The sequence below is a fragment of the Pseudorasbora parva genome, chromosome 13 (assembly GCF_024679245.1).
Source record: "Pseudorasbora parva isolate DD20220531a chromosome 13, ASM2467924v1, whole genome shotgun sequence".
Lineage (NCBI taxonomy): Eukaryota > Metazoa > Chordata > Actinopteri > Cypriniformes > Gobionidae > Pseudorasbora > Pseudorasbora parva.
In genome coordinates this window covers 1,382,547-1,395,289 of record NC_090184.1, presented here as the reverse complement: position 1 = coordinate 1,395,289, position 12,743 = coordinate 1,382,547, and the positions used below count along the sequence as shown (strand labels likewise).

At 40.4% G+C, this 12,743-nt stretch overlaps 1 protein-coding gene across 3 annotated transcripts in view; it reads left to right on the top strand.

Annotated features, from left to right (window-relative positions):
- mib2 (MIB E3 ubiquitin protein ligase 2) overlaps positions 1 to 12,743 on the top strand; it is a 119,616-nt gene that overhangs the window by 79,861 nt on the left and 27,012 nt on the right. For all 3 annotated transcript variants that reach the window (XM_067412899.1, XM_067412900.1, XM_067412898.1), the window contains exons 9-13: positions 225 to 387; positions 1,114 to 1,247; positions 2,679 to 2,827; positions 5,355 to 5,511; positions 11,111 to 11,265. In XM_067412899.1, coding sequence (XP_067269000.1) covers positions 225 to 387; positions 1,114 to 1,247; positions 2,679 to 2,827; positions 5,355 to 5,511; positions 11,111 to 11,265 — 758 coding nt within the window. The remainder of the gene's footprint in view (positions 1 to 224; positions 388 to 1,113; positions 1,248 to 2,678; positions 2,828 to 5,354; positions 5,512 to 11,110; positions 11,266 to 12,743) is intronic.

Sequence of the window (12,743 nt, the reverse complement as noted above, 5' to 3'; positions counted from 1 at the left end):
TCCCAGCACTGAGCCCTGAGGCACTCCAGCAGCTCTAGAGAAAAAATATTTTATGTTGTTTAACTTGTATAGTAAATGCATCTTGATATAAGAATTGTTAGATATTTAGACTGGAAACAAGACTAAATTACTAAGTAAGAAGAGCATTTTTTGCAGTGTATGACAGGTGTTGTAAACACACTGATCCTCTATTTGACTGTTCATTTGTGTGTGTTTATTCTCAGGCGTTGGGTCAGGTTGGGAAGGTTTTAAAAGTGTATGCAGATGGTGACCTTCGTGTGGCGTTTGGAGGTCAGACGTGGACCTTTAACCCCGCGTGTCTCTCTGCACAGCCTGGGGAGGTCGACGCCAATCTGATGACAGCCGAGAATGCCAGCGAATCAGGAAGTAAGAATTCACAGGAATATAATACAATTCCATTATGTTTTTCTTTGGCTTTCTCTTTGTCATCTGTACTCGTCCTCACTTTCCTGCATGAAACCAATGTTTGTTTTTCTCGTTTCAGCACCGTATGTTTTTTAGTCTATCTCTCTTTCTCTCTCTGTCTGTCTGTTTTTCTCTCCTTCACATGCCGTGCCAGTGTTGGAGTGTTTGTGTCTTGATGCATGGTGACATTTTGACTCATTCTGACTGGTTTTGAACTGTGCGACACTTGGGCTCACCTTTCACTCTGCAAAAAAGCCTCTTCTTACTCAGTATTTTTGTCTTGTTTATGGTCAAAATATCTAAAAAGTCTTACATTAAAAAACATTTACTAGACAAGTCAAAAGTAATTGTCTTGTTTTGGGGAAAAATAACTCAAAATGAAGAGAGTTTTTGCCTAAAATAAGATAAATAATCTGCCAATGGGGTGAGAAAAATAATCTTGTTTTCTGTTTGAATTAAGATTATTTTTCTCACCCCATTGGCAGATTATTTATCTTATTTTAGGCAAAAACTCTCTTCATTTTGAGTTATTTTACCCTAAACAGGACAATTACTTCTACTTGTCTAGTAAATACTTCTTGTTTTAAGAATTTTTAGATGTTTGGACTAGAAACAAGACAAAAATACTGAGTAAGAAGAGCATTCGTTGCAGTGTAGAGTTTAACTCTTTCCCTCTTCATCATTCAGGTACGGTTATTTCGGTGCTGGAGAAGCTGCTTTCTCAGTCGACGGAGCAGGATCATCCAGGACGGCTGGTTATCGAGGCGGCTCACGGGAGCGCCGTTAAAGTGCGCGAGATGGTGCAAAAATACCCTGACAAGGTCAGTGCCTCACAGCCTGAGAGAATTAATGCAGAGAAGCTGGATTCTGTAATCCGATGGGAGGAAATCTCAAGTTATTCCTGGCTCCGTCTGTCCAAAGGGTTATAGCCTTTCCCTTTATAAACACACTAGAGACAGACTCCCCTGCTCATCCGTGTTCACAGGAAATAGTGTCCTGAAGTATATTAAAAGTAATCTTATATTATTATTTATTACATAAATATGGATTTTTACAGCATTTAAGTAAATCATGTGGGCACACTACAAAATATGCTCTTCATAAGCCCTATTCGGACGGTAATTGTTGCTCGTGGACATCCGTAATAATAAATGTGCAGCCACCTCAGAGATAAACTCGTGCATACGGTGGAGATTTATTCCTGGGGGAGGAGCGAGTTGAATCTATATAACGTAATTACTGCCGCAATACAGGCTCATTTCAGATGTTTACGTGTTTTTCTTCTCTTTCTCTTTTGAGCGGTGATGAACGATTATTCTTGTAAATACTTTCCAGAATTTCAGTAATAAAAGTGTAGGCTAGATCTTTAAAACGCATCCGAATTACAGCGAAACGCAGCCGTACGGTGCTCCACAGGGGTCAAAAGGGATATACAGTTCATTTTCTGAAGCGATCTCTTCTTCAAAACTCAAAGATGTGGATTCAGAGGGCAATTAAATCACCACACGACCTTGTGTTTGTCTAAAAACAGAAGGTAATTCGGTAATTCGCTGCGTCTCCATCCAGGGATTTTTACGTTTGTGGTGGCAGAAAAACAATTACCGTCCGAAAAGGGCTTTATTTAGTATTTTTTTCTTGTTTTCAGTCTAAATATCTAAAAATTATTTTGCTTAAAACAAGCTAAATGATCTGCCAATGGGGCGAGAAATATAATCTGATTTCTGATTGGGACGGAAACAAGAAACAAGATTTCAATCAGAAATCAGATTATTTTTCTCACCCCATTGGCAGATCATTTTGCCTGTTTTAAGCAAAAACTCACTTCATTTAGATTTTAATTTCAACAAAACAAGAAAAAATATCTTATGTTGTTTTACTGATCTAGTAAATGCATCTTGATTTAATAATTTTTAGATATGTAGACTGGAAACAAGTCAAAATGACTGAGGAAGAAGGGCATTTTTTGCAGTGTATATATTATTGTAATTTTTCAATGATTCCCAGTACAAAAAAAAATATTTTTCCACTGTAAGTGTACATGAACAAAACATATTTAAATGGCTAATATCAATTATTAGTGACAATAGTAATAATAATAATAGATTTTCTTTATAACGCACTTTTCATTCTATACAATCTCAAAGTGCTACAAGGGAAAATAACACACCTGACTGATTTGGTGAAGCATGTGGCCGACCATTGGTCGGTCGACGGGTCAGGAAGTGTTTTGATGATGGCTGTGTGATGCTCAGGTGGATATAAAGAACCAGGGCAAGACGGCTCTGCAGGTTGCGGCCCATCAGGGACATGTGGAGGTGGTGAAGGTTCTGCTTCAGGCCAACAGCAGCATTGAAGCTAAAGATGAGGATGGAGACGCAGCGCTACACTACACAGCATTCGGGTGAGCGTCAGACATTATTCCTGCCCTACACAAAAGGTCATTACTGACAACAAGAGGTGTAGTCAAGACCACCTAAACCGAGACCAAGACTGGACCAGCACTCCTTAAATTCATCTAAAAGACCCATATCTACTATCCGAGAAATGACTTGTATTTAATTAATAAATGTAATTAGAATAGTAAGACACTATAGCACTGTTACCAATCAAACCACTAACAATAAAACTCATGGGACAGAAATTGGATCTGAATTGGTACAAATACACCGTCATAAATAATGTTCAGATTAACTTAACATTAAAACATTAACATAATATAACATTCACGGAATAATTTATTCAACCGATTTGTTCAAAGCAGCCGATTAATTTAATAACAAAGCGTTGCTGAATTAGTAAAGACACTTGTCATTTAATTTGTCACTTGTTCATTGCTTTGTATAAATCTCTATCATTTGCAATCACGCTTATATTCATGAAAACAGCTCTTGCTCTTCTGATATTGCGTAATTATATTTTATGTTATATAAAAACTGAATCTCAGAATTTTTTGGTCATCACATTTATACATTTTGGGCATTTTTCAGACAATGCTGCATTGCTTTTGAACCCGGCAGCACAGTAACAAAAGAAATCACAATAACAAGAAGTTATTGATCGCAGTTTTACATCAAAGCACATTAATGATGTTAAATCAGACAATGCACCAGCAGTTCAGTGATAGCGTTGCAGTTGTGGTCTTGACTGGTCTTGAGATAAAACCCAGAGTCCGAAGTCCGAGATCGAGACAAGACCTTCAAAAAATGGTCTTAAGACCGGTCTCGAGTACTACAACACTACTGACAACTATAAGAAAAGTCCCTGTGTGTATTACCAAGTATAGATGCAGGAGAGCCAGTGTGTTTTACTCATTTGCTGTAGTCTACTAGTCCTCAGCCATCTGTATTTGACCCGTTAACATGAGGGCATACTCTAGAGACACTGAATGTGCTGTTCTAATCGTGCTACAGCAAGGTTTTGCTTGAGTAGTTGAGCTACAGTCTTCACTGTAATTGATTATTTGAAGGATTAAATACAAGGGTCACTTCTGTCTTTCTCAGAAAACACACCACACCTGGGCTAACTGTAGTCTGATTAATGTGTATGGTATCTTTGAGAAGCAACTTTTGTTCAAATCCTGTGTTTTTCTGACCCTCATTAGAGCAGCCCAGAGTACACTGATACACACACACACGTTCTGAACACATTCAGTAAACGTGATAAAGAACAGGCCCAAAATAACATTCGGTTGGTCCCCTAAAGGTCCTGCAAACGTTATGGGAATGTAGTGTAGACAACAAGAGCAGTCCCGAATGAAACGTCCCATCGGACTCACAGGGAACCGTATGGGAACGCTCTGATAATGTCCCAAACGTCCTCTTGGTAACGTTGCCATGTGACCATAGAATAACCAAAATGGATCATCCTCCTAAAGTCATATGAGGAACCTTGAACTGCAGCTCTTTCATAACCAAAAGAGAGAGCGTTTTAGGAACATCCCTAATGTTCTGTAAAGGTTCAGGATATTTGTCACCTTCAGAGAACTTTAGGAAACGTTACACAAGGCTGTGAAAACGTCCCGTCCTGCCTGGGTTTGCTCTATAAATGCAATAAGCATTTTCAAAAACTGGGTTCAATTAAATGACATTATTACTAACCCTTCAACCATCCAACATTTAAAATGACATTTTAAAAGCGTAGAAAGCATTTACAAATTCCTACAATAGACCATGAATAACCCTCAGCAATATCACGGATGTATTAAATATCACTGTAGTAATTTGTATGTGGACCCTTAGTTCCAGTGAAAGGAACTCTTAATGCTTCACCAAGACATTTTGGACAATTTCATGCTCCTGACTTTGTGGGATCAGTTTGTGGACGGCCCCTTCCTGTCCCAGCATGACTGCGCTCCAGTGCACAAAGCGTCGCTCCATAAAGACATGGATGAGGAGTTTGGTGTGGAGGAACTGGACTGGCCTGCACAGAGTCCTGAGCTCAACCCGATAGAACAGCTTTGGGATGAATTAGAGCGGAGACTGAGAGCCAGGCCTTCTCGTCCAACATCAGTGCCTGACCTCACAAATGAGCTTCTAGAAGAATGGGCAAAAATCCCATTCAAACGGCCATGAATCAGTGAATCGATCAATGATTCGGGTCGCCAATGTGACTTGATTTCAGCAGTTTGATGCGATCCGAATCATTGCATGAATCACTTGCATACGCTCTCGGACTAAATATAAAATATCTTAAACTGTGTGTGAAGATGAACGGAGGTCTTACGGGTGTGGAGCGACATTAGGGAGAGGAGTTAATGACAGACATTTCATTTTTGGGTGAACTAACCCTTTAAACTAAAAATGCGATATTTTGAAGAATGCAGTAACCAGACATATTAACAAATTCATTTAGCGTCGTATGCTCTGTCTGGTTTGTCTCCTGCAGTGTGTTCTTCTAATCAGCCGTGTGTGTCTCTGATATGTGTGCAGGAATCAGGCAGAGATTGCACGTTTGCTGCTCAGTAAAGGAGCCAGTGTGAACCTGCTGAATAACTCCATGTGTACGGCGCTGCACATCGCTGTCAATAAAGGCTTCACAGACGTGGTGAAGGTGTTGACGGAGCACTCGGCAGACGTCAACCTGCAGGTCAGACATGCTAAAATCATCAACAATAAAGAGTTTAATTGGATGAGGCACTCAAGCTTGTTTTCAACACTGATAATAAATCACACTATATGATATATTCACGTAGAGAACAGCTGATTTACACTGGAGGAATATTTCACTGTTTTACTGTATTTATAATCAAATAAATGCAGTTTTGTTGAGCAGAAGAGACTCTTTAACAAACATTTAAAAATCTTACTGATTAGATAATGCAGGAATTTGTTGTGTCTTCGCCGTCTTGTCAAGCCTCATCCAGTGTAGACAGCATCGCTCATTATAATGGGTTCTGTTAGCTTTTGTCGCGCCTCATCCAGCGCAGACAGCATCGCTCATTATAATGGGTTCTGTTAGCTTTTGTCACGCCTCATCCAGTGTAGACAGCATCGCTCATTATAATGGGTTCTGTTAGCTTTTGTCACGCCTCATCCAGTGTAGACAGCATCGCTCATTATAGTGGGTTCTGTTTGCTTTTGTCACCCCTCATCCAGCGTAGACAGCATCGCTCATTATAATGGGTTCTGTTAGCTTTTGTCACGCCTCATCCAGTGTAGACAGCATCGCTCATTATAATGGGTTCTGTTTGCTTTTGTCACACCTCATCCAGCGTAGACATCATCGCTCATTATAATGGGTTCTGTTAGCTTTTGTCACGCCTCATCCAGTGTAGACAGCATCGCTCATTATAATGGGTTCTGTTAGCTTTTGTCACGCCTCATCCAGTGTAGACAGCATCGCTCATTATAATGGGTTCTGTTTGCTTTTGTCACGCCTCATCCAGCGTAGACAGCATCGCTCATTATAATGGGTTCTGTTAGCTTTTGTCACGCCTCATCCAGTGTAGACAGCATCGCTCATTATAATGGGTTCTGTTTGCTTTTGTCACGCCTCATCCAGTGTAGACAGCATCGCTCATTATAATGGGTTCTGTTAGCTTTTGTCACGCCTCATCCAGCGTAGACAGCATCGCTCATTATAATGGGTTCTGTTAGCTTTTGTCACGCCTCATCCAGTGTAGACAGCATCGCTCATTATAATGGGTTCTGTTAGCTTTTGTCACGCCTCATCCAGTGTAGACAGCATCGCTCATTATAATGGGTTCTGTTAGCTTTTGTCACGCCTCATCCAGTGTAGACAGCATCGCTCATTATAATGGGTTCTGTTAGCTTTTGGCTCGCCTCATCCAGTGTAGACAGCATCGCTCATTATAATGGGTTCTGTTAGCTTTTGTCACGCCTCATCCAGTGTAGACAGCATCGCTCATTATAATGGGTTCTGTTAGCTTTTGTCACGCCTCATCCAGTGTAGACAGCATCGCTCATTATAATGGGTTCTGTTAGCTTTTGTCTCGCCTCATCCAGTGTAGACAGCATCGCTCATTATAATGGGTTCTGTTAGCTTTTGTCACGCCTCATCCAGTGTAGACAGCATCGCTCATTATAATGGGTTCTGTTTGCTTTTGTCACGCCTCATCCAGTGTAGACAGCATCGCTCATTATAATGGGTTCTGTTAGCTTTTGTCACGCCTCATCCAGTGTAGACAGCATCGCTCATTATAATGGTTTCTGTTAGCTTTTGTCTCGCCTCATCCAGTGTAGACAGCATCGCTCATTATAATGGGTTCTGTTAGCTTTTGTCACGCCTCATCCAGTGTAGACAGCATCGCTCATTATAATGGGTTCTGTTAGCTTTTGTCTCGCCTCATCCAGTGTAGACAGCATCGCTCATTATAATGGGTTCTGTTAGCTTTTGTTACGCCTCATCCAGTGTAGACAGCATCGCTCATTATAATGGGTTCTGTTAGCTTTTGTCTCGCCTCATCCAGTGTAGACAGCATCGCTCATTATAATGGGTTCTGTTAGCTTTTGTCACGCCTCATCCAGTGTAGACAGCATCGCTCATTATAATGGGTTCTGTTAGCTTTTGTCACGCCTCATCCAGTGTAGACAGCATCGCTCATTATAATGGGTTCTGTTTGCTTTTGTCACGCCTCATCCAGTGTAGACAGCATCGCTCATTATAATGGGTTCTGTTAGCTTTTGTCACGCCTCATCCAGTGTAGACAGCATCGCTCATTATAATGGGTTCTGTTAGCTTTTGTCTCGCCTCATCCAGTGTAGACAGCATCGCTCATTATAATGGGTTCTGTTAGCTTTTGTCACGCCTCATCCAGTGTAGACAGCATTGCTCATTATAATGGGTTCTGTTAGCTTTTGTCACGCCTCATCCAGTGTAGACAGCATCGCTCATTATAATGGGTTCTGTTAGCTTTTGTCACGCCTCATCCAGTGTAGACAGCATCGCTCATTATAATGGGTTCTGTTAGCTTTTGTCGCGCCTCATCCAGCGTAGACAGCATCGCTCATTATAATGGGTTCTGTTTGCTTTTGTCACGCCTCATCCAGCGTAGACAGCATCGCTCATTATAATGGGTTCTGTTTGCTTTTGTCACGCCTCATCCAGTGTAGACAGCATCGCTCATTATAATGGGTTCTGTTAGCTTTTGTCACGCCTCATCCAGTGTAGACAGCATCGCTCATTATAATGGGTTCTGTTAGCTTTTGTCACGCCTCATCCAGTGTAGACAGCATCGCTCATTATAATGGGTTCTGTTAGCTTTTGGCTCGCCTCATCCAGTGTAGACAGCATCGCTCATTATAATGGGTTCTGTTAGCTTTTGTCACGCCTCATCCAGTGTAGACAGCATCGCTCATTATAATGGGTTCTGTTAGCTTTTGTCACGCCTCATCCAGTGTAGACAGCATCGCTCATTATAATGGGTTCTGTTAGCTTTTGTCTCGCCTCATCCAGTGTAGACAGCATCGCTCATTATAATGGGTTCTGTTAGCTTTTGTCACGCCTCATCCAGTGTAGACAGCATCGCTCATTATAATGGGTTCTGTTTGCTTTTGTCACGCCTCATCCAGTGTAGACAGCATCGCTCATTATAATGGGTTCTGTTAGCTTTTGTCACGCCTCATCCAGTGTAGACAGCATCGCTCATTATAATGGTTTCTGTTAGCTTTTGTCTCGCCTCATCCAGTGTAGACAGCATCGCTCATTATAATGGGTTCTGTTAGCTTTTGTCACGCCTCATCCAGTGTAGACAGCATCGCTCATTATAATGGGTTCTGTTAGCTTTTGTCTCGCCTCATCCAGTGTAGACAGCATCGCTCATTATAATGGGTTCTGTTAGCTTTTGTTACGCCTCATCCAGTGTAGACAGCATCGCTCATTATAATGGGTTCTGTTAGCTTTTGTCACGCCTCATCCAGTGTAGACAGCATCGCTCATTATAATGGGTTCTGTTAGCTTTTGTCACGCCTCATCCAGTGTAGACAGCATCGCTCATTATAATGGGTTCTGTTAGCTTTTGTCACGCCTCATCCAGTGTAGACAGCATCGCTCATTATAATGGGTTCTGTTTGCTTTTGTCACGCCTCATCCAGTGTAGACAGCATCGCTCATTATAATGGGTTCTGTTAGCTTTTGTCACGCCTCATCCAGTGTAGACAGCATCGCTCATTATAATGGGTTCTGTTAGCTTTTGTCACGCCTCATCCAGTGTAGACAGCATCGCTCATTATAATGGGTTCTGTTAGCTTTTGTCACGCCTCATCCAGTGTAGACAGCATCGCTCATTATAATGGGTTCTGTTAGCTTTTGTCTCGCCTCATCCAGTGTAGACAGCATCGCTCATTATAATGGGTTCTGTTAGCTTTTGTCACGCCTCATCCAGTGTAGACAGCATCGCTCATTATAATGGGTTCTGTTAGCTTTTGTCACGCCTCATCCAGTGTAGACAGCATCGCTCATTATAATGGGTTCTGTTAGCTTTTGTCACGCCTCATCCAGTGTAGACAGCACCGCTCATTATAATGGGTTCTGTTAGCTTTTGTCTCGCCTCATCCAGTGTAGACAGCATCGCTCATTATAATGGGTTCTGTTAGCTTTTGTCACGCCTCATCCAGTGTAGACAGCATCGCTCATTATAATGGGTTCTGTTTGCTTTTGTCACGCCTCATCCAGTGTAGACAGCATCGCTCATTATAATGGGTTCTGTTAGCTTTTGTCACGCCTCATCCAGTGTAGACAGCATCGCTCATTATAATGGGTTCTGTTAGCTTTTGTCACGCCTCATCCAGTGTAGACAGCATCGCTCATTATAATGGGTTCTGTTAGCTTTTGTCTCGCCTCATCCAGTGTAGACAGCATCGCTCATTATAATGGGTTCTGTTTGCTTTTGTCACCCCTCATCCAGCGTAGACAGCATCGCTCATTATAATGGGTTCTGTTAGCTTTTGTCACGCCTCATCCAGTGTAGACAGCATCGCTCATTATAATGGGTTCTGTTAGCTTTTGTCACGCCTCATCCAGTGTAGACAGCATCGCTCATTATAATGGGTTCTGTTAGCTTTTGTCTTGCCTCATCCAGTGTAGACAGCATCGCTCATTATAATGGGTTCTGTTAGCTTTTGTCACGCCTCATCCAGTGTAGACAGCATCGCTCATTATAATGGGTTCTGTTAGCTTTTGTCACGCCTCATCCAGTGTAGACAGCATCGCTCATTATAATGGGTTCTGTTAGCTTTTGTCACGCCTCGTCCAGCGTAGACAGCATCGCTCATTATAATGGGTTCTGTTAGCTTTTGTCACGCCTCATCCAGTGTAGACAGCATCGCTCATTATAATGGGTTCTGTTAGCTTTTGTCACGCCTCGTCCAGCGTAGACAGCATCGCTCATTATAATGTGTTCTGTTAGCTTTTGTCACGCCTCGTCCAGTGTAGACAGCATCGCTAATTATAATGGGTTCTGTTAGCTTTTGTCACGTTGCTCGCGTCTTGTGTAGACAGCATCGCTCATTATAATGGGTTCTGTTAGCTTTTGTCACGTTGCTCGCGTCTTGTGTAGACAGCATCGCTCATTATAATGTGTTCTGTTAGCTTTTGTCACGCCTCATCCAGTGTAGACAGCATCGCTCATTATAATGGGTTCTGTTAGCTTTTGTCACGCCTCATCCAGTGTAGACAGCATCGCTCATTATAATGGGTTCTGTTAGCTTTTGTCACGCCTCATCCAGCGTAGACAGCATCGCTCATTATAATGGGTTCTGTTAGCTTTTGTCACGCCTCATCCAGTGTAGACAGCATCGCTCATTATAATGGGTTCTGTTAGCTTTTGTCACGTTGCTCACGTCTTAGTCCAGCGTTAATTGGATCTCCTTCATTACTGTTCAAAAAGTTGGTTGAGGGAATGATATAAAATATTTGATATGTTTACAAGTACAAGTCCACATAAAGCAATCTCTCATCATTAACTCAGAAATAGTCTGTCTCTGTGAGTCCATATATTGCGAATGAAAATGTGTTTATGATTCAAAAAGCGCACAGACGTCGCTCTGTTGTGTGTGCGTTCACAAGCGTAAATGTCAAGTTTAATTTATAAAGCTCCTTTCTATATCTCAAAGACACTTTACAGTTAATATGCAACAAAGCAATGTTACAGTAATTGTACAAATGATAAAAGACATTTGACTAATGTCATGATTTAAGTGATTGTTTTTTTCTGTGTTGTTGTCAGGATTCATATGGAGATACACCTTTACATGACGCCATTGCTAAAGACTTCAGAAGCATAATTGAGATTCTGACTGTGGTGCCGAACATCGATTTCACCCAGCAGAACAACCGCGGGTTTAACCTGCTGCACCACGCGGCTCTGAAGGGCAACAAACTGTGAGTGTCCATCTTCTTCTGTCAAAGAGCAGAGCTTCCTCCTTTATTGCACATCACTGTGGAATCATTCCTGGTCAGATATTTTTGCATAACTGTATATTTGATTGAATTTTCGGTAGCACATTATTTTAAGGTTCAGTTATTAACTATTAACTAGTGTCTTATGATCATGCATATTACTATGATATTGTCTGTTTATTAGCACTTCTAAAGCTCATATTAATGCCTTATTCTGCATGAGCTTATTCTACATCCCTTAATCCGACCCAATACCTAAACTTAAACGCTACAAAAACTACCTCACTAACTATTAATAAGCAGTAAAGTAGGAGTTTATTGAGGCAGAAGTCAGAGTTAATAGTGAATATGTGTTCCCCATACTAAAGTGTTACCGAATTTTCCTGTAGAATTGTGCTAGCTACATGTCTCTCAAATGTGTTCCTTCTTCTCGCATAATGACATCATTTACAATGTTTAAAGAGGACCTATGATGCTTTTTTTCCATGGTTATCTTTCTTTAAGTCAAGCCAGGTCACCTTTATTTATATTGTCCTTTATACAATGCAGATTTACAGTGACAATGATGATTCAACTGTACAGGAGCTCTAAAAGAAAATAGTGTTGTTGTTCAACTGAAGTCAGTTCCATCGTAAAGATCATCAATTATTAAATGAGTTAATTTCCTCTATAAAGCACCATAATGTCATCATCCAGCTGTAGAATATTATGTATCCCAAACTAAGCAAGCCAGAGGTGACAGTGGCAAGAACCCACACTGCAAAACATGCTTTTCTTACTTAGTATTTTTGTCTTTCTTTCTTACAATTCTTACAATTCTTTATTAGACAAGTGAAAATGATTGTCTTGTTTTCAGAGGCGGACAGTATTGAAGTACTTTTACTTTCCAAGTAATCTTGTTTTTCTATTATATGTGCTTTATCAGTGTTCTTCTTTGGAAAACTTTTACTTGACTACATTCCAAAACATAATATTGGACTTTTAACTGCAATACATTTCATATTGAATATCATTTAATATTAATTGCATTAAAAATGTAGTACTGTATACTTTTACTCAAGTAAGCGTAATTCAAAGTTTTACTTTAGTAAGTTTTACATGTAAAAAAGTACTACATTTTTAATGTAATTAAGTAGTAAAGGTAAGAAAACAACAACTTTTATTTATGAAATGTATAAAAAATATGACATTATATATTATGCTTTGGAATATAGTGAAGTTTTCCAAAGAAAAACACTGATAACTTATAGTTAAAAATGTACTTGAATTTACTTCTGACCTGTAACTACTGACACTACTGTCCGCCTCTGCTTGCTTCGGGAAAAAATAACTCAAAATGAAGAGAGTTTTTGCTTAAAATAAGCTAAATAATCTGCCAATGGGGTGAGAAAAATAATCTTGTTTTCTGTTTGAATTAAGATTACCCCAGTGATTGATTATTTATCTAATTTTAAGCAAAA